General features: G+C 41.6%; 1 protein-coding gene and 1 pseudogene across 1 annotated transcript in view; both read right to left on the reverse strand.

The window, feature by feature from the left end:
* The window catches only part of MCHR2 (melanin concentrating hormone receptor 2), a 123,298-nt gene that overhangs the window by 11,518 nt on the left and 85,340 nt on the right, over positions 1-26,440 (reverse strand). The window contains exon 3 of the mRNA XM_088470951.1: positions 12,060-12,254. Coding sequence (XP_088327077.1) covers positions 12,060-12,254 — 195 coding nt within the window. The remainder of the gene's footprint in view (positions 1-12,059; positions 12,255-26,440) is intronic.
* LOC148542233 (uncharacterized) lies at positions 1,047-11,012 on the reverse strand (annotated as a pseudogene).

The following is a 26,440-nucleotide window of genomic DNA, read 5'->3' on the forward strand; positions in this document are numbered from 1 at the left end:
TGGTGGAGGAGGGAGAAGGGTAGAGGAAGGACTGACCAACTGCAGCTCTCTCTGCGAACTATTGTGTTTAAGAGGATTTTGTCTGTCCAAATCCGACCCTGTTGAAAGAGAGCTAAGAGAAGGAACTGAGAGTGCCTGCATATTAGGGGAGAATGGAAAAACCTGGATCTAAGGATATCATTTTCTATAACTTTGGCCAAATCCTACATCGAGAATTCCTGCTCGAGGGTTTGAGATACGAAGTCTTGAATACGAAGTCCTCCACTTGTCTGGGGGAACTGCTATTGATAAAGAAGGGGGATCTATTAAGAACCCCAGAAAGACGATTGACTGGGAAGGAGTTAACATAGATTTGTTGAGATTTATGGTAAACCCTAGATTCCGTAGGAGTGACAGTATAATCTAATTGTGGAGTAAAGGGAGTTTCGTTCTGTATGAACCACCAGGAGATTGTCCACATAGATTATACAGTGGACATTAATGGAGGTGTGTAACTACTGCCTTCATGAGGTGTGTGAATGTGTAAGGGGCATTGGATAGCCCATAAACCATTACTGTCCACTGATAGAGGACACTCTTCCAGAGGAATCTTAAGAGTCTCCTGTGATTTGGAAGGCCACTTTGAGGTCTATTTTTATATAAAAATAGTTTTTGGTGAGCAGGAAAGGTACGTCTACCAAGCCCTCCATATGGAAAGAACTGGTTAAGAGTCTTGACATTTAAAACTGGTCTGTATGAACCATCCTGTTTCCTTCCAGGAAACAGGTGACTGATCCAGTTTTTCTGGAAAGGGTCTGGCAACTCTATTTTGCCTTGCTGTAGGGCAAAGGATAGGACACCATCTACTAAAGGACTGCAGGGAAAAACCTGGCATGAAATATGGAAAAAGGGGAGGGACAAACCTTATTCCACAACACTTAGCAACCAGCTGTCTTGGTGATATGTCTCCAGGAAGCTATTAATTGGGAAAAGCAAGGAGGAGGTATTGAAGATAAGTGACCCTATCCTCTATCTTTTCTGAAGGAGTATGCATTGCCAGATCCTGCCTATGTCCAGGATAGGCCTCCTCTGGGAGCTCTGGGGTTGCCCCACTGGACTCGGGTCAAACTACTGGCTCCCGCAGAATGACCCTCCTGATGAAAGGGCCATTTGGAAGGCTGGGGGCCCTTAAGTTCTGGAAATGACTTGCAGGCTTTATAGCAGACTTTCACTTCATCTATGAAGTCAGGGCCAAAAAGGTTGGAATCTGTTAAGTTAGGAACGTCTACTGGCCTGGGAGCTAGATTAGTGAGATCTGCATTAGCTAGCCAGTGAGTTCTATGAGTTCTACGTGAATTAGATATGAAATCAAAAGTCTGGCCAATCATTAGGGTAGCCCTGCTTATAGCTTTCAAGAGGGCCATCTTGGAAGCTACCAGGGAATCTAGGGAGCCCCCTGAAACCCCTTCTATTTCCACTTCGTCTAGGACAAATAACAGAGAACTGGCCACGTCCGAAACTTTAAGCTGAATTTTCCTAAGTAATTTATCCATAGAATCACTCTGGGCTTATCCTCAATGAGTGACGTCAGAGCCGAATCAATCTCTGGGGCAAATAGAGCGGGAATGTCAGGAATTCCAGTATGTTTACAGATAACCATCTCATCTACCTTAATGAGAACCATTCTAAAGGCTAATTGGGAAAAGTGATATACCTGAGAACGCTCGTTCAGGGCCCAGTGAGAAGAAGAAATTTTAGACGGGGTATTCTGCCTGCTAATGCTACCTGGGCCATTTGCAAATCACTATACACGTCTCTGCGAGATGACACACTAGTCCTAGTTACCTCCTCTAACTCCCAATCTACTGGAGGGTAACTAGCATCCTTGTATGAATAAGATAGGGGCAGTGGGTGGTGGTGACTAGCCCCCTTATGAGCGCACTGTTGCGCAAAACTCCCAGTCGAGGCAGGAAATATGTGATGGCTGTGGGCAGGAGAGAAAGGAGAAAGGTCTGCTGTGGACCTCAGAGGTATTCCAGCTATGGGCAATACCTGGGAAAGAGATGTTTTGTCCTAAACAGGGATCTTATGAAGAATCACGGTCAATATGTTTCTTTTTGGAGGTGTATTTTCTCACCACTGTGAAAATATGCAGGAGGGGAAAGACTCTACAGCCTGACTAATTTCCCCTTCTTCAGAGGTTTCCCTGTTGTCCTCCAACCTGACAGGTTTATTAATTTCCTTCTTTTAAATATTATTTTCTCAACTGAGGAAGGACACGTGCCAGGGCGTGCGCACAAGTATCCTGCAGATGTGCGCAGGTTGTGCCTCTGCCTGGCTCCCCCCCGGCTGTGGAGAAGCTAAGTGAAAGTTTTCTTTCACTTTATCTTCTCAGCGCTCATCAGGAAGCTTGTATCTAACCCACCAGCTGTTGCTAGGTGCAAGCCTCCCGACGAACAAAAGAATAGCAGAATAGCATTATATTACCCACTCCTAAACTGATAAACTAGAATTTAAACAGTAAACTTATAAAATAGTAACTAGGATAGCAAAACTTCTAAGCTTAGATATTAGCAAGGATGATATAAGAAAAATAGCAATCAAGTTAAGTGTCTTTGGATAATTTGGATGTTGAATTTATCTTAATTTAGGATTATAATGGATCTGTTCCCAAAGGTAGCACCATGAACACCATCACACACTGATTTAATCCACTACACTACACTACACTACAGCAGAGAATATCAAATTCCACCATTACAGTCCATGTTTTAAGGATATCCATGCTTGAGCACAGGAAACTTAATTAGTACATCCGGCAGTGCTGGGGTCCGGGTCTGCGTAAGGCAGCGGGTGGGGAGTCCCCGGCGCCCGCTGCTAGTGTTCCGGCTTCTGGTGTCCCCTCCCCTCCTTCCTCAGCAGCTGTAGTGCAGACGTCCACAGCTCCCCCTAGGGGTGCGCACGCGCACCTGAAAGGAAATGTAAAGAGACACGCGCCAAACATGATGTCTCCCCCCTATATAATGGAGTCCCTGGGCACTAGGCAGGTGCCAGAGTATAGGCTCCCAAACCTTACTCCAGCTTCCCAGTGATTATGTTTGCTCGTTGCTGACCTTGGCTTCATTTTTAACCTGACTCCATCTGAATCCTGGCACTATGCTTTGTATTGCGGTTTCGACCTTCGCTTCCCTCCGTGACCTGTTTACGTCTGCTCCCTTTCTGACTCAGCTTGTCGACTATGTGGTATGCCTGCTTGTAGTCCACTCTAATCCAGAAGAACACCAGCACTTGTACAAGGGAACCAAGTCTAAGGGCACCGACCTGCTTGTTTGATGCAACTAAGCCCAAACCTCCTTGTGGGCCTCCCTGGTGAATACCGCCGACACAATAGACTCTGCCTCAGTACTGGGTCTCACCAAAAGTACGGGCTAGCATCCATTATCTGTCCATTAGTTGTGACAGGATGTCCTTAAAACATGGACTGTAATGGTGGAGTTTAGCAACCTCTGCACTACAGATTTCAGATTGTAAAAAAAATTAGATCAATAAGCACCAATCCCATACAAATATTCTAAATAATTATCAGCTCTATGTACAGGGGTAAGTTTGCAGCACTCCCAACTATGAGGTGTCTGTGTCACCACCAAATAAATCAATAGAACAAAAAACAAAAAGTCAGGTAGCGCAAACCTGTTGGTTTGCGCTACCAGAATCAGATTGGTCTTCCCTATCCAGGCCCTTTAGAAATCTATTTAATCTAATATTTTGCAATCATATTTGTTACAAGATGTTCATGTGAAACAGCCACTATAATAGTAACACATGTAACAAACAAATTAAGGAACTGCTAGACTGCAATAACATGTAGCCCAGAACATTTTCAATTTATTTTCAAAGACTGTAAATTTATGTAGCGATGATTTAAGAAAGACAATGCCCCAACAGCACCTCTACTCACTAATGATTTTTCTGTATTGAACAAAAATTAGATTTGTCAGTTAATCACAATATTGTGATCGAGAAATTTCAATCCATGGTCAGTGACATCTTATTGTCTAGGAAAATGAAGAAACAACCTGGTTATCACTAAAGCAACATTTGTATGTGTATCTCATTTTTTAAGGTTGAATTATTAAAAAAAAAAATCCTTTGACACACACCTTAATGAAATGTGCCACTTGTGACCATCAGTAGACCAGCCAAAAAGCTAAAAGGCTTAAAAAAAAATCTTCTACCTGCATCGAATGTTAATAGCCGGCAAACCATGATAAATCAATCAGTCATAGCTCTGACAGAAATGCTAGTGTGGATGGCAGTAAAGTCTTGACCTTAAAGCTAATTTCAAGGTCATTTTGTTGCCTAAAAAAGCCAAATTTCAAAAACATCCAAATATAGGGTCTGTTTCAGTAAGGATCGCTATTGCGAGCGCAATTACGCACGCAGTCTCACTGCAAAGATATGCTAATGATTGCAATCACAATACCATCGCAGCCTAACATAAGGATGCCCCCTTTACCTTACTCACATCCATAATACTTAGCAAAACTGCATAACATCGAGTACAATTGCAGCCTCATGCACACTTGCACAAGGTCTAACCTACTCAGGAATTGCTAACCTCATCACATGCGTTAAAAGCCAAAGCTGCATACGGCATCGCAGTGGATAATTTATGCACGCCCCTGTAACAGCGTTCAAACGCACTGGCACACCTGTGTTTCGCTGACCACCCCCCGTCACCACGCCCAAACAATACTTCCTACCACTCACTCTGTGATGAGACTGCGTAGTCACTGCAATCACTGCACATTATTACAATGTATATCCTTTATACATTGTACTGTATATAACTAATAATATTTATTGTCTTTTCTTGTGCATGATCTGATGACACAATAATCATGAGTGAACATTCCCCTAGAATGACCACCACGAGGCAGCATACTGAATATGAAAAGAAGAATGCTTGTTTTTTTTTTTCAAAGTCAAAGCAGTTCAGACGACCTTCATCAAGCCTACACTGATAGAAAAAAACAGAACCAAACATTTTGCACAACAAAGAAGGAAATTGGGTGACCACAGTTATTCAGAAGTGATGGACAAACTAGATGGTCTGTAGTTGGATCATTTTAACTCTCTCGAAAATTAAAGTGGCACAAATCCGGATATGTGAACAAACTGGGCAAACTACGGAATGAGTGACAAACAGCATTTGTACCATCTACCAGCTCAAACATCACAGCTGCAACAAGAAATTATCAGACAACTATAGACTGGAAGCTCTGTATGTTTTACCAGTCACAGATCTCAAATAAGAAGCTCCACAGTGTAGAAACTACGAATAAATCCACAACACTGAGTGAACGATCGAAATCTGATCCAGTGATGTCCGTCAGACTCCCTTGAGTCAGTGACTTGACGGAGGCAAACACAGCTGCATCACTGTCTGGGATTTACAATTTCCAGAGACAGGCTGTTTTGCTGTATTTGGCCAAAGGTTTCTTTATTTTAGACTCCACCATCTGAATGAGAGGACCCAGAAGAAATATGGAATATTTGTTGGGATTACAATCGTATTGGTCTTTTTTTGTCTGAACTCGCAAATCCAACTATTCACCTAAAACCGTTTCAGTTGTGAATTAAACTGGTTTCAGGAGTATTGCTGGGTTTGCAAGTTCAAGCGAAAAAAGGACAATAGGATTCAAATCGCACATGCCACGATTAGCAGAGGATCACCATTGAACCAAAACCGACAGACAAACACGATTCATAGTAAATTTGAGATATGGAGTGCAAAATGTTTCAGTGGTGTCCAGTGAATCGAGGTCGATGGCAAACATGGTTCTTAGTAAATTTGCCCCTTTGTTTGTTTTTTAGCAAATATACTTTGTTACCATTTATAACTCTTCATAAATGTGATCACCATTGTGTCCTTTTTTCAATGATATATTATCCTCGATTCACTGTGATTATTCATTATTTTTACCAGGTTATGATAATTACTTCTAAATTAAAATGATTATTGTGATTTTTCACGACTACATATTGTATATCAGTAGCCTGTTAGAATGTACCAAAAATTTGCAAACAACTCAAGTCTTTGCATGACTGAACAAATAACTTGTAAAATATAAAAATTGTCTTCAATTTGCAGCACTCTGACTAGCTTACTTAGCTATCATTGGGTATACTGAGACTCCAATTGTTGGCTGACATACTGATCATGTCTGAGAGTGGGGAACTCCTATTGCGCCAAACATGCGGCAAAATGCGTACCAGTAGAGAACACGTAGTCCCAGTCTGTGCATGGATGGGACACTGGAGTGCTGAAGAGAATCCAACTGCATGTCTCCAACTGGCATCACCTGTCTACAGACACCACAGGAGCCACCTACTTTCCACCACACTCTCATCAGTGTGGCAGTCTCTGGTGACCCTGCACTGTCTAATTATCAGATGACCTTTAGCATATTTCGCCCGACAGCAGATGTGATATCTACCTACCTTCATTCAATGGTTAACTGTTCTGCTTTTTCACTATACCGTTCACTGCCAGGCAAATGGTGAGGCAGCAGAGACAGGACAACTATTCCACCTTGAACTTTTATTTTACACAAAACAGACGCATTGGTCTGATCCCACAAATGTATATGTTTTATATACATGCCTGAATGTTACTCATATCCATGTTGTGGTTTTTATATGGATAACAATTACCTATTATCTAATAACAAATATGTGATTATATGTATGTGTCTATTCCTAATGTACAGTCTAGCAATATACTGTATATATTAATGAATCTGTTTTGGATTTTGCAGTCTTGCAATATGTGCATGCATCTGTTTTGAACTGTACATTCTTTCAATATAGGCATGCATCTGTTTTGAAGAGCACAATCTCTGCAATACAGTATATGCTTGTATATGATACAGTATATATCTTATGTTAATAATACAGTACTGCAATAATTGGACTTCTGAGAAAACAATTGGTGCATATAATATGCATGTGTCTGTTCTGAATTGCACAGTCCTACAATAATTGATAAACACTTTCAAATTATTTGTGCTTATTCCACATATGTACATATTGATCCTTTTTAAAGCATGACTTTGTTGTTAGATTTTAGGATGAATTTATAACACCCTGAAGGTTTGTTTTGTGATTATGCGATATTTACTTTGGAACATGCATCTTTGACACCTTATTTGTAAGACTTACAAGCTCCATTGAGTGATGAGCTAATATCTTTCAGAAAATAAGCATGTGATTACCTAATTTAGCATCATCAGTCAAACATGTAAACATTGAGCAAAAATTATTTATTGATGATACTAATATTTCTTCTAGAATTTTATTCTACAAACGATTTATAGATGATTTATTTTTCATCTGGCTTGGTCCTTGTAATGATTTGAAAATGATTTTTGATACGCAAAATATGTCAGAAAGTCATGTCAAATTCTCCTTTAACATGCAATCTGAGTCGATTGAATTCTTGGATGTTAAGATTAATTTACGTAATGCCATGATCGAGGCTACGGTATTCCGTAAACCTACTAATCGCAATACCTCCCTATTGGCTAATAGCTGTCACCCTAGGGGTTTAAAACTGGGCATCCCCTACTCACAGATGGTGAGATTAAGGAGGATCAATAGTAGCAGAGATAAAGCTGAACAACAGATTGATGGGTTGATTTTACGCTTTGTAGCTAGAGGTTATGAATTAAAATTGCTGCTACAGTTGAAACAAAAGGTGTTACTTTTTGAACAGAATTATATTTTATGTAGAAATACTCAGACCGATTCCATTGATTCCTTCACTTGGGTTATACAGTTCAATACCCTGTGATTAATGATATTAGTAAGAAATTATGGCATCTGGTTTAGACTGATGAGGATCTGGGGCTGAATGAACGTCCATTACATGCATGTTATTCTAGGAGTAACAATCTTCGTAATTTACTGGTTAAAACTGACATCACGGGCATGGGAGCGAAATCTGTCCGAAGCTGGATCCTCAAAAGATTGGGTTGCTTCAGATGTTTATGTGTCACATGCAGATATATGCTTTCTAGTGATATGTTTTACCACCCTCATTCTGGTAAGAAGTTGTATATTAAATACCATTTAACATGTGAATCTACCCATGTGATCTACAAAAAGTGTCCCTGTGGCCTTACCTATATTGGTAAGACCACGAGAAAATTTAAAGAAAGAATGGGTGTTCATAGGTCTACCATCAGAATGGCGCTAACTAAGGGTATCAGTGACCAGCCAGTGACTCGCCACTTTATTGAGGCAGGACATAATCTTTCATGCCTGAAATACAGGATGATTGACCATGTCTCTCAACCCATTAGAGGAGGTGATAGGAACTTAATGCTTTTGAAACGCGAATCATTTTTGATTCACTATCTAGATGTCATTGCTCCCAAAGGTCTAAGTTAATTGTTTATTATACAATTGTTCATTATACAATTGATAGTGCATATTATTGCAATGATTATGGCTTTACTTTTGTGTACGCTATATTGTGATCAGTTCTGCTATCTTTGTATGCAGTTTATTTGCTGTATTTCTCTATCTCCTATTCCGTCTGTTTGTTATTATCTGTCTCCATGGTGATGGGTTATGAATTTTTTCACTGACAGAGACTGCATGATGTTGTGGTTGACGCGTCATCAATGTGCGCTCACACCCGCTCTGTGCTGGAACTTGGTGCGCTGTGTGTCACATGCTGGGTGTAAAGCTATAAGGTAAGATGTTTGTAACTTTTCTGTATTACCTGACGAAAATCATATAATTGATTGAAACGTTGTAACTACTTTGCAGTGTTGCATTATTGAACGTTTTCATAGTCCTGAGTGCCGCACTCGTGTTGTGGTATTTATGCTTTTCTGTGGAGGCACAGTTATTTACGTATGTGTGTGAGTGCCGGACCATTGTGGCTAATATATATATATATATATATATATATATATATATATATATACTGTATATATAAGTCCCCAATATGCCGGCACTCAGTCAAAAAAACTGCAACTTCCTCTGATATCCGTCCATAACATGCCATACATCTCATAAAAAATGAGACAGCACTCAGAGATTTGTACAAAGACAAATATACATATATTCAAAAAAGCATCTGGGCGACGTTTCGAGGTATAACCCTCTTTTTCAAGCCTCCAGCATTACAGCATAGACAAACAACACATAGACATCACTTACCCCGTTAAGTAGCTGTGTCGGTACTCCGTTCGGCCCACGCTGCTCCCTTGAGGTCAATACGTTCCACCGTTACCCAGCAACCGCTGTGTACCCTATAGGAATACTTCCTGATTCAGTTTGCAGCCCTTGCATCGGAAGGAGGATGACACCAGGCTGTCAGTTATCTGGCAGGGCTCATTCTGGGAGGGACCTCATATGGGAGTAGAGCTGTGGGTTAAACAAGCTGATCTAGCTGAGTGATTAACCCACCACATCTAAAACAAGTGCATGTTAAAAACAACATGAAATGCATCAATTACACACAACTATTGTCTGTAAAAACACACAAACATGATGCACGTCAGTAGCAATACATATGAATATACATAAATTATACCCAACAATCTAAATCCCTACAGCAAATATATCACAGTTTCTTTAAGCAGACTCATAGAATGTTCCAATTTATTTTATTGTTTAGACCTTTAGGACGTGTCGTATCTAATCTAAATATCCACTGAGCTTCTCTGTTCAACAAAAATTCTTGAGCTGTGCCACAGGGTATAGCAGTGAGTCACGTGCTGAGATTATAGGTCTCCCCGGTGGTCTAGCAGCATCCTTATGGATTTTCGGTAAGGTATACAGGATCGGTACTTTAGGGTGGTCCGGGGGTGGTCCGGGCATAATGTTTTTGCCACCTTTCATGTCATCTCACCTCTATCCACTGCAGATGTCAACATATTTTTCAGCTCTTGCTGGTATCTTTCTGTCGGATCTCTAGGCAGTCTAGTGTACACGTCCAATTCCACTAGTTGTTGTTCAATTTCACTCCTGTAATCTAGAATATTTTGCACTACAATCGCGCCCCCTTTGTCCGCAGGCCGCACTATGTAGGGCAAACCATTTGCAAATTCCGTGAACGGATGGCTTTGCACCGATCGTCCATCGCCCTAGCTGGAAGAGAAAATGAGCAGAAGGTGGCGTGTCACTTTAAAGATGCAGGTCACACCTTGTCGTCTCTTCAATATATGATCATTGATCATGTGAAAGAATCCCTTAGGGGTGGAGATCGCTCCAGAATTTTGTTGCAGAGAAGCTCAGTGTACATTTAGATTAGATATGACACGTCCTAAAGGTCTAAATGATAAAATAAATTGGAACATTCTATGAGTCTGCTTAAAGAAACTGTGATATATTTGCTGTATTGATTTAGATTGTTGGGTACAATTTATGTTTATTGATATGTATTGCTACTGACGTGCATCATGTTGCACGTATGTGTGCTTCGGTTAGTTAATGCTTCTTTAGTTTTTGTATGTTTTACAGACAATAGTTGTCTGTAATTGATGCATTTCATGTTGTTTTTAACATGCACTTGTTTTAGATGTGGTGGGTTAATCACTCAGCTGGATCTGCTTGTTTAACCCACAGCTCTACTCCCGTATGAGGTATCTCCCCGGAATGAGCCCTGACAGATAACTGACAGCCTGGTGTCATTCCCCTCCCGATGCAACGGCTGCAAACTGAATCAGGAAGTATTCCTGTAGGGTACGCAGTGGTTGCTGGGTAACGGTGGAACGCAGGACCAAGAAATGCGTCATGTGGATGGAACTTCCGGCGGATGGACCTCATGGGAGCAGCATGGGCCGAATGGAGAGCAGACACAGCTACTTAATGGGGTAAGTGATGTCTATGTGTTGTTTGTCTGTGCTGTAATGCTGGACGCTTGAGAAAGAGGGTTATACCTCGAAACGTCGCCCGGATGCTTTTTTGAATATATGGATTTTTGTCTTTATACAAATCTCTGAGTGCCGTCTCATTTTTGCTGATATATATATATATATATATATATATATGAGCTATAGGTGAGGTTTTTAGAGAAGGGTATACACATAATGTGATGATAGAATTATTAGTGCTTGTCTCAAATTCTGTAAATAATAAATTACCAAATGCTGTGGCCAATTTGCACTTGTTGGTGTCAGTTCTTGGTGAGTTACAGGTAAGTCACTGTGCGAGTGGACATTAGTAAAAGGAATGCAGCACAGTCATGACATTTTAGTCATATTCACTTTCAGTAATCCTGAGCTAAAGGGCCCATATCCAGTAGCATATATTATATTCATTTTACTAGCATTTCTAAGGTTACTAAAATGCATTAAAACTGGTCAGACGCAATATCCACTGCCATGTTTATAGCATTTCCTTAGTTCTATTTGTGGTTCGGAATGCTTTGTGTTCTATTTTATCTTTTTTACTTTCTTATGTGTAAACTCAAGGAATAGGTCAACAGTGAGCTGGAAAATCAATGAAAATTCTAGTATCAACATATGTTAAATGTCTTTTGCATTTTTAATTTTAAAGGGGGAGATGTACTAAGCTCTGGAAAGTGATAAATTGGAGACAGATAAACTACCAACCATTCAGCTCTTAACTGTCATGTTACAGGCTGTGTTTGAAAAATGGCAGTTAGGAGCTGATTGGAGGGCAGTTTATCACTCTCCAATTTATCACTTTCCAGAGCTTAGTACATCTGTCCACTAAATGGCAGTGTGGACAAGGCTTTACTTGGCATTACACACTAATGAAATAGCTAGACATAAATTACAGTGTTTTGTACATGTGGTACAGAACATTTAATAGACTCACATTGACCATAATACATTATTTTTTCTCTAGCCTGCCCAGTTTGAAAATAATGTGAATTATAAGTTTCTACATATAAAGGGTAAGTGTTCAGCAAAAAGCAATGAATAAGGACATCACATTAAAGAAGATCAGAACCTTTAAACCTTTCTGTAAGCTTTTATTAAAGTATCATTTAATTGAGAGGAAAATTGCTCATTAATTCTTTTTTCCATACCTACCAAAGAACATCATTAGGAGTTGTTAGATCAAATGCACAACTTTCCAATCCATCTTTGAACTGGATGACCTTGGAGTAGACCCAGACAGGGAACACAACAACAAAAGATGCCGCCCACAGAAGTATGTTCACACGAATAGTCTTTGATATTGTCCTCAAGCTTGTAAGACGAAATGGCTGCACAAGAGCCATATATCTGTAACATGAAACAATATTAGTACTAAAGTTAATTGAGAAAGAGCAATTTGTCTTATACAGAAAATGATCTATTTTTTTCCCAGGTGCTTTTTGTGGAATACTTACGCAATCAGGTGCCAAGGCCCCTGTTTACTGCGATCAACATTTAAAATGCGATTGTAGTGTGATATTTTTGACCAAATATGCATTGGGAATTTAGGAAATATCACATGGATGTACTAGCACCCGCATGCAGGGACAGAGCTTGTGATAAAGCAAATCCTGTCCGCACACTTCTCTGTATTTTTCCGAAAAAAATAAAGGGAGAGTGTGTCAGTGCTTATGCCGCCACCGGATAACGCAACCATCGCCCCCCGTGATCCCCTGAGAAAACTGAAAATTTATTTAAAAAATAATAAATGAAAAATGCTAAAACATTTTTAGTACGTGACACTAAAATAATGTGAAAAGGGTGTGAAAACACTAGTTTTCACATTATTTTAGTAAAAATAATGAAAATAAATATAACCCTACTGTAAAAAGAGCTATAGTGCAATTAATGTAAATTCTAGCCTTAGCTATGATTTAATGTCAACATCACTGTGCCTAGATGGCCCTCGCAGTGCATATATACTATCTGATCTTGATAGGTGCAATGTGTTGGTGCTCCTAGCTTTAAGAAAAACATTACATATCGTTCCAATGAAGATTCAGGGCTCTATTTCTTAACATTATTTTTACTAAAATAAAGTGAAAAAGGGTGTTTTCACACCCTTTTCACATTATTTTAGTATCACCTATAGGTATTACAGGGCAATTAGAGTAGAATTCGTAAAATTCTACTCCAACCCCTAAGTATCACTTATTTTTAGTAAGCAAATCGCATTTCCCATAATTGTAATGGGAAATGTGATCCGACCAAAGTTGCTAAAAATAAATTGTAAAAAAATATCAGGGAAAACCCTGTGATAATAACGCCACCCCAGTTACCGGCCTCCTACTTTGCTCTAACGGGCAGAGCAGTGCCAGGAGTCGGTCCCAGTAATCAGCTGTGTGGTCTAAACAGACTGCAAGCTGATTACTGTAAAAAAAAGAAAAAAAAATTGTCAACATTTTTTTTACTTACCTGACTCCAGGGACCGGTGATCAGGCCTCTGGTGATGTCTCCTCTCCGGTCAGCTGGTCTCCCATAGTGCACTGCCGCCCGGTCATCAGGTGATAGGGTCCCAGTGCAGTATGGGATATCAGCTGACCGGAGGCATGGAGGACATCACCGGAGGATGCAGGCAAGGGTATATCTAGTGATCCAAGCGCCCCTGGCAATGTAATGGACTGGCGCCCCCCCCCTATGCAGTGCCCCCAATAGTAATCCCCCAGTAATAATCCCCCCTATGCTGCATTGCCCCCACTAGTAGCCCCCCTATACAGTGCCCCCAGTAGTAGCCCACCTATACAGTGCACCCAGTAGTAGTCCCCCCTATACAGTGCCCCCAGTAGTAGCCCCCCTATACAGTGCTCCCAGTAGTAGCCCCCCTATACAGTGCATCCAGTACTAGTCCCCCCATACAGTGCCCCCCAGTAGTAGACCCCAGTTGTAGTCCCCCCTATACAGTGCCCCCAGTAGTATTCCCCCCCTATACAGTGCCCCCAGTTGTAGTCCCCCCTATATAGTGCCCCCAGTAGTGGCCACCCCCCTAAATTGCCCCCAGTATTGGCCACCCCTATACAGTGCCCCCAGTAGTGGCCACCCCCATAAATTACCCCCAGTAGTGGCCACTCCTATACAGTGCCCCCCAGTAACGGGCACCCCCCCATAAAGTGCCCCAGTAGCTGCCACCCCCTATTTCAGTGCCCCCCCCTGTAGTGCCAGGCTTACACACACAAACACAGACACAAAGAGCAAAAAACAAATTCAACTTACCTGATCCCCGCTCCTGACGCGACCGCCGCAGTCCCGGCCGCTTTTCTCCTGCATGGGAGAGATGTCATGACGTATGACGTCTCTCCCATCACATGCTGCGGGGGGACCCGGCACATGGAGCTAATTAGTGAGCTCCAGCTGGCTCCCTCCGTGGACGATGCAGCAGCTAATGAGAGTCTGTCTGACTCTCATTAGCTGGCTGCTATTACACACACACAGACACCGCTGGCAGCTGTCTGTTTGTAAACTGTGTAGGGCAGACCGCTATCATGCGGTCTGCCCTACACTTGTGGGGCCGGCTGATTTGTCCACCCCTTGGCTACTGGTGGCACTGCCAGACGGTGCCCCCCCTTTGGTCGGCGTCCCTGGCGAGTGCCATCCTGGCCAATGGGTAGATACGCCCCTGCATGCAGGTAAGTGTAATTAAGGGAAAGGGGGTGTTGCGAAGGGGGGTCGCGGGGGTCCACGATCGCAGGGGCAGGTCTTAGCGCTGGGGAGAGGAGCTTAGCGCCAGGGGGGGTAGCAGCAGTCTACGGTCTGCGAATGCGCAGGCACTTTGTCATGGTAATTTTTGCGAAAATACCGTGACTAGTGTGCGGAGGGGATTTGCAGGGACAGAGCTTTATTGCAAGCTCTGTCCCTGCAAGGGATTTGTAGTAAATCCCTGTGATATTGCCTGAATTCGCAATGCAAATTCAGTCGATAATATCACAGTACAATCTGCATTCAATATGCGGATTCTAGTAAATAGAGCCCTCAGTCATTTAAATAATAAGCAAATGACACTGATTTATCACAATAGATTATTGTAATCTTAATTGTAGTTTTAGGGAATAAGGTATTTATTATTTAATTTAAACCAGGTGATTGGTGAATATCTCAACCATTAGCTCGCTGTGAGATACCTATATTATCGATAAATATTTGCATAGTATTATGAATACATTTGTGCTCAGTGTAGATGTGTGGAATATTTTCCGGGATGTGGTGGAGTTTAATAAGCTAAAAAGAGAAATAGAAAAGTGTTTGGAAGCTGCAACCTTAGTAGGCAGTTAGAAAAATGACTCAAGTAATGTTCCTCTAGGTGTGACAGGATTTACAAGCTGATCAGCTGACATTTGGAGCCAGTTCCCAAAGCTATACATGAAATAGGTGGAGCAAGTATGAGAAGAGATCTGACACAAGGATAGCAAGTAAAAACACAAAGTGAAAACTAAGGGGCCTATTCATCATCGGCGGCTGTACGGCCCCCGATGATTAAGTATTCAACTCACTGCAAGGGATATTTAAGTATCTAACTCACAGCGGGGGATACTTTACACTGGAGCAATTCATCATTGCTCCGTTGCGGGGACAGCTGCTCCGAAAAGAAGTTGTACCTGCGATTAGTAGTGCAGTTACATATGTAGCTGCATTACTTACCTCTACCCTGTTGGCCCGTCTACGCATCATCATCTGTCTAAAACCACTCCAGGATCTCAGCTTATCATCATCGGTCTGAAACCGATTCAGAACTTCAAAACTTTTTCATCGGTCTCCAACTGATTCAGAACTCCAGTTCATCACTACCGGTCTCAAACCGATCCAGCTCTTCAGTTCAGCATTATCAGTCATTCCGGCCCTACTCAACAATCCAGCAACATTGGTCCCAACCTGATTCTGCTCATCTATACAGTATCATTATCTCCAGTTCTCATTCCTACTCATTGTTAATAAAGACTGCATATCAGTCCTCGCCTTTGGGCCCCCTCATCCTCTACAGCTTCTCTACTCCTCACCTCATACATGAGGAAGTCTTGGCTTAAGCCTCCCAACTTCATCCATGCCTCCCAAGACTCCACTTTAGCCTTGCACGCCTGTTCCACCCAACTTCAACCCTCAGGCGTGACAGACTAACCTGGCGAAGCAGCACATTAACCAACAACTTTCACTCTATGCCAGTAATGCTCAGCTGTCTTGGCAATATTTTTTGATAAATATTTTTGATTTTTTTAATCAAGATTTTATTGTGATTTAGGAAAAATTAATAACTAGACTCCTATAGATTGCTTTATTTAGTAGCTCCCTAACTTGCAGGGGTGGCACAAGTTTATGGTGCATGACCAGTTCAAATTGTTTATGGTTAATGGGATAGGCAAAACCATTGATAATGACTGACAATCATAGAATATGTCGACAAACACAAGCACAACCCTGACCACCACTATATAACTGACCCTAAGGATGATATATAAGTACAATTTACTTATTTTAATAATTTTTGCTGAATTTCTCAATTTTTGGCCTAGGAGTGCAATGAAAAAAATGCTGATATTCTAGGTTTAATTTATACACAGGGGCAGGGCCAAGGATGTCCCAGGAACCAAGTCACTGCCTATAGACCTGTATCATATTCTACAAGGACATTAAAGGAGATCTATCAATCTTTCCAACAAGGACAAGTAGAGGTGTTGGTCCATAGCAATCAAACAGATTCTACCTATAATTTATCTAGGACATACTATTACTGATAGCTAGAATTGAAGTTGCTATTGGCAACACCACCACATATCCACTTTAGAAGGATTGATAGACAGCAATTATAATTTGGAGTAAAAAGTTAACTGTATCTAAACTGTGATGACCAAAGCTCTGCAAACAAAGCCAATGCCATTTAATAGAAAAACTATCCTGGAATCAGCCCATTCCAAGGGAGGCTGGATTGAAACTTGTGCATTCTGCTTTAGCAGTAGAGGTGTGGAATTCCATATTTTAACATTTACACAGGCCCAGCTGGAATAATCACTGGAGCACAGGAAGGGTTTAAAACTCCCACACACCAGATGCTCTTGATGCCGGACAAACTGGGCAGGTGATAGGCTGGGAGTGGTGGCTAGCATTAAGGTGACAGGACCTGGAGGGTACATAGACATTAGCACAAGGAGTGCTGAGACATTTACTTTTATGTTGTTTGCTTATTTTCTGTTATGTGTCTGTGTGTATCCAGGCCTAACCTCACGTATGCTAAGGTGCAGTGTCTGCTACCATTAAAAGACACTGCTTTACCAAGTACCTACCTGTCTGCAATCCTCATTTCAATACCCTTTGTTACATGTGGTGGCCTGTATGGGGACTCTGCACTGCTGTGTCTCAGATGCCCATGGCGTAGCAAAGGATTTGACAAGGCAAAACCTTCAGTATACGGGAGTATGGTTGGCGAACCAGAAAAAACACAGTTATATTAAGGACATTGTGTAACTTATTCTGCAAAAGCTGTTTATGTGTACTGAGAAAAAAAGTTACTTTGCTTTGTTTTTACTAAGGTGCTTGAGATATAACAAATGCTGATTAGTATTGTCACCAGCTAGTATGCTGTCTAATTAAGCTCACCTGTTGACTGAACAAGAGCAAGACAAACATAATTAAGCATTGCAGTGCTGGAAGAGAAAAAGCCAGTTTTTTTTCCTGTGTTCTGTTTAACCCCTGCATGGCTGCAGGAAAAAAAGCAGTGTTTTCTTTTTCTGTGTTAAATGTGAATTACAATTGAAAGAGATATATTTATTTGTGTAAACTGGATTGTTATCTAAAAGCACCTAAAGTTTTTTGCACTATAGTAAATTTGTTGGTCTCTCACCAAAACACAGAAGAACAAATGTTACTATTAGTGACCCAGTCAATGGGCATACCAGGTGCTGGGCATTCGAAGAAAATGTCTGCCTCAGATGACCCAGAGGCATATTTGCTGATATTTGGGAGGGTGGCACAGTGTTTAAAATGGACAGCAGATACTTGGGCTGATAGACTAACACCCTATCTCACTGGTGAGGCTCAGAAAGCCTATGCTGATTTGTCCTCTGCTGATGAAAAAGTGCTATTCTGGCCAGGTCAGGTATCACTCCTTCTTCTATGAATGGGCCCTATTACCAGGAGTCCCTCCTCAAAGAAACACCACTGGAGATGCCAGGGAAATTTTCTATGTGTGCAGAGAGCCAGTTCATATAAGGCAGGACTGTCCCAGAAAACAGAGTCTATGGAGTGTGGGATTGCTAGTATGGGTGCTATGTACCCTGCTTTTTGCATGATGGTACCACTGGATTCCAGACCCCTGTTAATGTGGGAAACTGTGTTGCTGAATGGCCGAGAGTTCCCAGCTATTATAGACTCAGGGAATGAGATAACCCTGATCTTAGAGGCTGTCCTGCCCAGGGCAGTAGAAAAGGTGCCAGGGTTAGTTGAAGTACTCTGTGTTCATGGATCCACAGAAAAGTTTTCCTGAGTGCCAGTGAGCCTCACTATAAAGTAGAACACCTATAAGGTGGTCGCTGCAGCTGGTCCTAAGCTCCCCTATCTTATCATATTGGGACACAATTTCCCAGGATTTGTTGAGCTCATGAAGAAAACACAGAGACAACGACTATGTAAAGTCTCCAAGGCCCTACCTTGGAAAAGGTAGAAGAGTGGAAAAGCACAGCCAGTCTTCTTTGGAGAAGAAACGTCTGACTCACCAATATTAAGTGAGAATAGCCCCAGTCCAGATTGGGATACGCTGCCACCTGACATAGACCTGTGAAGTTTTGCCTGAGATCAACAAAACGTGCTGCCCTAGGGAATGTCATGGCTAGTGTCATAGAAGTTAATGGCATTGTAAAAACTGCCTACCCACTGGAAGGCACTCCATATTTTGTCCTTAAAGCCGATCTACTATATAGAGTCAAAGTGGAACAAGAGAAGAAGATTGAGCAGTTGGACAGTTGTTGGTGCCCAGGGTACATATACCACTAGTGTTGTGAGCCACTCATACACATCTTTGGGAAGGTCATCTTGGAGAAGAGAAAACACTGGAATGTATTCTGCTCTTATTCTTTGGACCAGGAATCACGGCTGAAGTAAAAAGATACTGCCAACGGTGTCCTGTGTGGCAGAAGACCAGCTCAAGGCCTCATTTCAGTGCACCATTAGTGCCAATGTCTATTGTTGGGGTACCATTTGATCACATTGCAATGGAGCTCGTTGATCCACTGGAAAAATTAAAGCGGGGTAACCAATTTGTTCTGGTGATTTTGGATTACACCACATGTTATCCAGAAGCAATAGCCTTGCAGAATACCAAAACAACTACTATTGCCAGGGAGTTGATGCTCTTCTTTTCTCATCTTGGGTTCCCTAAAGAAATCCTCACAGATCAGGGGACTCCATTTATGTCCCAAGTAATGGCAGAACTGTGTAAGAAGTTGGGAATAGTACGACTGCATACCTCAGTATACCACCCACAGACGGATGGGTTGGTGGAAAGATTTAACAGGACCTTAAAATCTCTGATATGCTGGGCTGTCCTAAATAATAAACGGGAGTGGGATGAAGTACTCCCTTACCTCATGCTTGCCATACGTGCGGTACCCCAATCCTCAGCGAGTTTATCCTTTATGAGCTCCTCTTTGGAAGGCAAGCAAGAGGCATCCTAGACATCTTGATGGAAGGCTGGGAACAGCAGAAAATAGAGGAACCAAACGTTGTGGAGTTTGTTAGAAAATTATAAAAATGGCTATATAAAATAGGGTCCATTGTTTGAGAAAACCTTAGAGGCCCAAGCTCATCAGACATTAGCACAAGGAGTGTTGAAACATTTACTTTTATGTTGTTTGCTTATTTTCGGTTATGTGCCTGTGTGTATCCAGGCCTAACCTCACGTATGCTGAGGTGCTGTGTCTGCTACCATTAAAGAGACACTGCTTTGCCAAGTACCTGCCTGTCTGGAGTCCTCATTTCAATACCCCGTGTTACTATATATATATATATATATATATATATATCGATCACATCTCATAATGGTTCATCATCATTGGGGTGCAGTCTCCAAAACCAATATTATGGTCCTAATATAGATCCAGTGTTATTTCCATAGATATGGAGAAGGACAGAGGGCACTCACCAAAAGCAGCACACGTATTAAGTTATTGTCAACATCATAGTCAGAGCCAGGTTGTTGTCGTCAATGTTTCAGTCCCGTAGGACCATTGTCAATACTTCAGCATAACAACTAAATACCAATATGTATGTATATCAAGCACCATCACCGTCACCAATAGTGGACTATTGGTGACGGTGATGCCGCTTGATATACATACATAATGGTATATGGTTGTTATGCTGAAGTTTTGACAAAGGCAACGGGACTGAAACATTGACGACTACTACCTGGCTATATATATATATTTTAAATATATATATATATATATATATATATATTAATGTAACTTTGACAAAAGGGCTGTATATGACCTGAAACGTTGGATTAAATATCATCACTGCATTTAAGACCTCCAGTGCCGCCTATATTACTTTCTGTCAGTGCCGCCTATATTACTTTCTGTATTCACCATCCCAAGGAGGTCACAGAGGCTATTATGTATTAGAGGATTAAGAGTGACAGACCATTTCGATCCTAATATATATATATATATATATATATATATATATGTAAGAGCAGCGGCACTCACGGGACTTTCAATAAGGAATACTGGACACACAGCAGTGTAGTTCAATGTTTCAGACAGTGAAGACGTTTATCAACGTTTCAGTCTTCACTTACTGAAATGTTGAACTACACTGCTGTGTCCAGTATTCCTTATTGAAAGTTCCGTGAGTGCCGCTGCTTTTTCTTTTCTACAACTAAGGCTACCATACCTCGGATGGCACCAGAGCAAGTATTATTATATACACTGTGGAGTGCCAGCTGATATTGACATATATAAAGTAAAAAAGAAGAAAGGACAAGCTCCCAATAGTGTGGTATCTCGTGATACAATTGGATAAAATAGAGAACAATTAGCTATTGCCCGTACCCTATGTACGCTTGTTATATAAGCGCATAATGCAGAATCCCATCGTCCAAACACAGTTCAGACTGATGAAGTGATCTCGGGGAACCCTCAGACTCCAGAACGCCCCACGTGTGCCCTTGGACAGCAACCTTATGAGTGAATGGTGTCCACAACGTGATGTAATTAGCATCCAGTTTTATTCATATAAATGTGAAGCACAAATATTACATATGGTTTAAAATGAAAAAAGAAAAAGGTTGCTTATATGAAAGGGGTGGTGTCTGGTCTTGCAGGGGGTACCCGTAGGTAAGTAGTGGTAGTTGTAGCAGAGGGGCATTAATACCCTATGCGTTTCACCAATATAGGCTTCCTCAGGTGAGGGATGTGTTCACAGAGACTCCTTATATACTAGTAATAGGCCTCAAGCCTGTCCAGTGCCGTTCTGGTGCCAAAATGACGTTACTTCCGGATTTTTGGTGCCAAAATGACAATACTTCCGTTTTTGGCACAAAAATGACATCACTTCCGGTTTTAGCAGCAAAATGATGTCGCTTCCGGTTCGCGGCATCTGAAAACCGGAAGTGACCATTATATGGAGACTACAGGCTCCTAAAGGTGCTTTTACATGAGGGCATAGTGCCCAATGTTCACTAGAGCTAAAACTGCTCTGGAAACGAAAGCTAAACTAGAGCTAAAACTGCTACATGGATACTGCCATTATATTCATATATGTCTCCTTTACAATCAGCGCCATTTTGTTGGTTAGATAAGGGGACTATACATACTATGAATGTTTATATGTAAATATATAAAGGGATATTACTTTAACTCCACATAGAGACTGTCTGCAGCATAAATCTATATTCTATTAATGTCCATTCATGGAAATCAACAGGAAGAAGCTTGTCTAATATACAATTAGATCATGGCTAATAAAACCACACTCATTTTTTAAATAGCGCACCTGGATATGTACAATAAGAACACGGGGTATACAATCAATACAAAGGGTTAAAACAAATCTAAAATACTTAACTCAAGTACTGAGGACAAGAGTTTGGAGAATCCACCAGCTAGACCTTTCATTGCCGGTATGGACTCACTAACAGTACCACTATCTAAATATGTGGATGCTTTCTTGAATCCCTATGTAAAGAAACTCACTTCCCACCTTAAAGATACAACCAGTGTTCTTAAATACATGGAGGAGATCGAATGGAAGGAGACGTACAAGTGGGCCACAGTGGACGTATCATCATTATACACATCCATAGTCCATGATAAAGGGATAGAGGCATGTAGAAGAACCTTGGAACAGGACTCCAAACTAAGTGGCTCTCATAAAGATTTTATTTGCATCTTAATCAGATTTATTTTAAGTTCTTGGATCACTTTTACTTGCAGGTATGTGGGACTGCGATGGGCACGATTTTTGTTATGCCAAGTTGTGCTAATATTTTTATGGGCATGTGGGAGGAGGAATATATTTGTAACAACAACCCACATAACGACAGAATTCGGCTATATAAGAGGTATATTGATGATATTATCACTATATGGGATGGAGATGAGGAAGATTTTAAGGATTTTATATCTTTTATACACCAAAATGATTTTAATATAACGTTTACATACAATTTTATTGTATTGTATTGTATTGTATTTATTGTTGTCATCAGCAAAACAAGTTTGACAGACGAAATTACATTGCACTTTTTTAAAACAGTGAATAGCAATCCATGGTAAAGGTTATCACAAACAATTTCACAAAAATAATAAAATTAAAATTAACTAAAGAGATACAATCATAGCATTCAACATGCGCACAGCAGATGGAAGAAAACTAACCCTCAAGCGACTCGTACGTGCCCGAAGTACTCTAAACCGCTTTAAAGATGGGAGCTTATCAAAAAATTCATGAAATGGATGGCTTGGATCCGATATGATACCTTTGGTTCTCTTTAGAACCCTAAGCCCATAAACATCATGAATAGTTGGCAACTGCACGCCAATGATTTTGCTGGCGGTCCTAACAACCCGTTCCAGTGCACTTCTTTCACTCGCTGTGCAGTTGCCATACCAGATAATGATACCAAACATCAGAATGCTCTCAATTGAGCATCTGTAAAAGTTTAGCATAGTTACTTTGCTAACTCCCGAGGCCCTCAAACGTCTTAGGAAAAACAAACGCTGTTGCGCCTTTTTAATTAGGGACAGTGTATTTAAAGACCATGTCAAATCTGCCGCAACCTGGATACCCAGAAATTTAAAAGACTCAACTATATCAACATCCTGGTTGTTAATAGACACTGGCAATTTCTGCTCTAAACATCTCCTACGAAAATCAATTACCAGTTCTTTTGTCTTGTCACCATTTAGGAGCAAGTGATTATCACCACTCCAAGAAACCAAATTTTTGATCTCTTTCCTATAATGGGACTCATCATTCCTGCTAATTAACCCAACGACTGCAATATCATCAGCAAATTTGATGATTTTCACAGAATCAGAAGTCGACACGCAGTCGTGGGTAAATAGCGAGTATAATAGGGGGCTGAGAACACAACCCTGGGGAACACCAGTCTTAATCAACACTTCCCCCGACACAGCACCTCCAATTCTAACTACTTGTGGTCTATCAGTTAAAAAGTTTAAAACCCAGTTACAAATAGACCCACTTAACCCCAAGTCAAACAACTTAGATGTTAGTGAGACGGGAATAACCGTATTAAAAGCAGAACTAAAATCAACAAAGAGTATCCGAACATAAGAATCCCTCACTTCCAAATGAGCTAAAATAGAGTGAAGTGCTGTAAGTACCGCATCATCAGTGCAACGATTTTTCCTATATGCAAACTGAAAAGGATCAAAATCTACTGGGAAAAAAGATTGAATATGTCCTAATACCAGCCTTTCAAAGCATTTCATTATCAATTAAGTTAGTGCAATTGGGCGATAATCATTAAGGCATTTTACTACCCCCTTTTTTGGAACTGGAACAATATTTGCCTTCTTAAAACATCTCGGCACTACACAATTAAAAAGGGACAAATTAAATAAGACCGTTAATATCCAACTTAACTGGTCTGCACACCCCTTGAGGACTTTACCGCTAATCCCATCCGGGCCGGCTGATTTACACAAATCAACCCGACGTAGACATTTAATCACATCATACTCCTCCAACATAAGAGGAGACTCCCCCACCCGGGGAATTTGGGGCGTAACAGAAAAACTATTCTCTTGATCAAACCTAGAGTAGAACAGGTTCAAATCTTCAGCTAATAGATTATTGTCATTGCTAATCACCTCCTTTTTTATTTTACAACCAGTAATATCCTGGATCATCTGCCACAGGCTTCTCGGATTCCTGTTATCATGACTTCTAGCTTCAATCTTTGCGGAGTAACTAATTTTAGCCCTCCTAATACCTTTCTGCAATTCACACCTGGAAGATTTCAACATTTCTAAATCACCAGATTTAAACGCTCTATCACGAGCCTTGAGTAGAGATCGAACTTCCCCGTTCAACCAAGGCTTCACGTTGGGAAATATTTTAATACTCTTTGTTACTGTAACACTATCCGTACAGCAACCGATGTAACCTAATATCAATGATGCTAGAGAGTCAATATCTATATCGCCATTTACCCTACTCTCATCAATAAACAAATCCCAGTTTGTGAATTCCAACATATCCTGTAATCTAGTCAGTGCGTCCTCCGGCCATATAGTTACCATACGTCTTACCGGTCGCACTCTCCTAACTAATGACCTGTAAACAGGTATGAGAAACAGGGACATATGATCGGATCTGCCAATATGGGGGCAAACAACAGTTTCATAAGCTGACTTGAGGTTTGTATACACCTGGTCCAAGGTACGCATGCCCCTAGTTGGAGCCGATACATTTTTATATAACTTAGGCAATACTTTCCTCAGGTCAGCTTGATTGAAATCACCTGCTATAATAAAAACTGCCTCAACATACACAGATTGTAATTTCGCAATTTCCTCGTAAAGAATTCCCAGGGCAATTGTCACATTAGCCTGAGGGGGAATATAAACGGCAATGATAATTGCCACCGAAACTTCTCTGGGCAAATAAAAGGGTCTACATTTGACAGACAGATATTCAATATCCACTGAGCAATGATTACCAATACAGATAGCATCAATACACCAGGTACGCAGGACATACAAACACAGCCCCCCACCCCTACTTTTCCCTGATGAAGAAGTTCTGTCTGCTCTGAACAGAATCCTGTTTCCAAAAGAGACCGCAGTATCCAGAACTAAGTCATTTAGCCAAGTCTCGGTAAAAATTAATACAGAGCAGGACTCCAGATGCTTCATGTATGAAAGAACTGCATGTAATTCGTCCAGTTTACTAGTCAGGGACTGAACATTTGCTAGAAATAAGCTAGGCAAAGGGGGTTTGATAAAACATAAATTGAGCCTGGCTCTAGTACCAGCTCGTTTACCCCTTTTTTGCCTCCTCTCCCTCCTCCGATGCCTCTTCCAACCCTGCCTGTGTCTCCAGGGATAACTGAGTCTCCAGAAATGCCCCCCTCCAGAGCGCTGCCCACCCCCATAATCTCTACTTCCATTGCCGTGCACATGGCTCTTCTCACAACTCCAGTCTCCAGACCAGCCACCACTCACCACCCCAGCTGCGACAGACCCATCCAGGGCCGCCACGCTTGCAGGCACAGTAACTCCAGGGGCAGCAGACACACAAGCTCCAGAAGCGGCAGCAATCCCAGCCACCCCCGCTCCACCCACAATGCCTGTGGCTGAGGGGTTACCCGGGGCTGTACCTCCCTCAGAGACCTGCACAGCCTCTGCGCCGGACCCAACAGCTCCTGCAAGCGGCTCCACTCCACCAGCTCCGGAACCTGCCACTCCACTCCAAACTCCAGTCAGGCGGAGACCAAGGAGCACCTCGCGGGGGTATGTGATCCCACACCGGCCGCCGTCACCACACAGGACTCCGACAAGCAGGAACAGGAACAACCACACCACATCCGGAGCGCGCAACACACGGACACCCGGACCATAGGAATCGCCATCACCGGCACCAACGGTAAGTGCAGCCGCAGCGTATACACGCGCCGCCATTTCCAGGCACAGCAGGGATCTGGCAAGAGTCCACGAAAGACAGATAGGTTTTCAAGTGTCTCTGAGCAAACTCCCTGTCTGCTCTCCCATACTCACAATGCTGAATTCTTGGACTTGGTCCTTTCCAATGAAGACAACAAGATTATAACCAAAAACTTTATCAAAGAAGTAGACACAAATAGCTACCTCCACTACCGAAGCAATCATGCCAAAATGTGGAAAAATAACATCCGTATTCACAACTTTACTGTATCAAAAGAAACTGTTCAAAACAAGAGACCTATCATGAACAAGCCAAGATTTATGTGGACAGGTTCAGAGAGAGGGGTTACCCTGAGAATATCCTGAGAGAGGCACTATCCA

This window comes from Taudactylus pleione, unplaced genomic scaffold (assembly GCF_031769625.1).
Source record: "Taudactylus pleione unplaced genomic scaffold, aTauple2 ptg000015l, whole genome shotgun sequence".
NCBI lineage: Eukaryota > Metazoa > Chordata > Amphibia > Anura > Myobatrachidae > Taudactylus > Taudactylus pleione.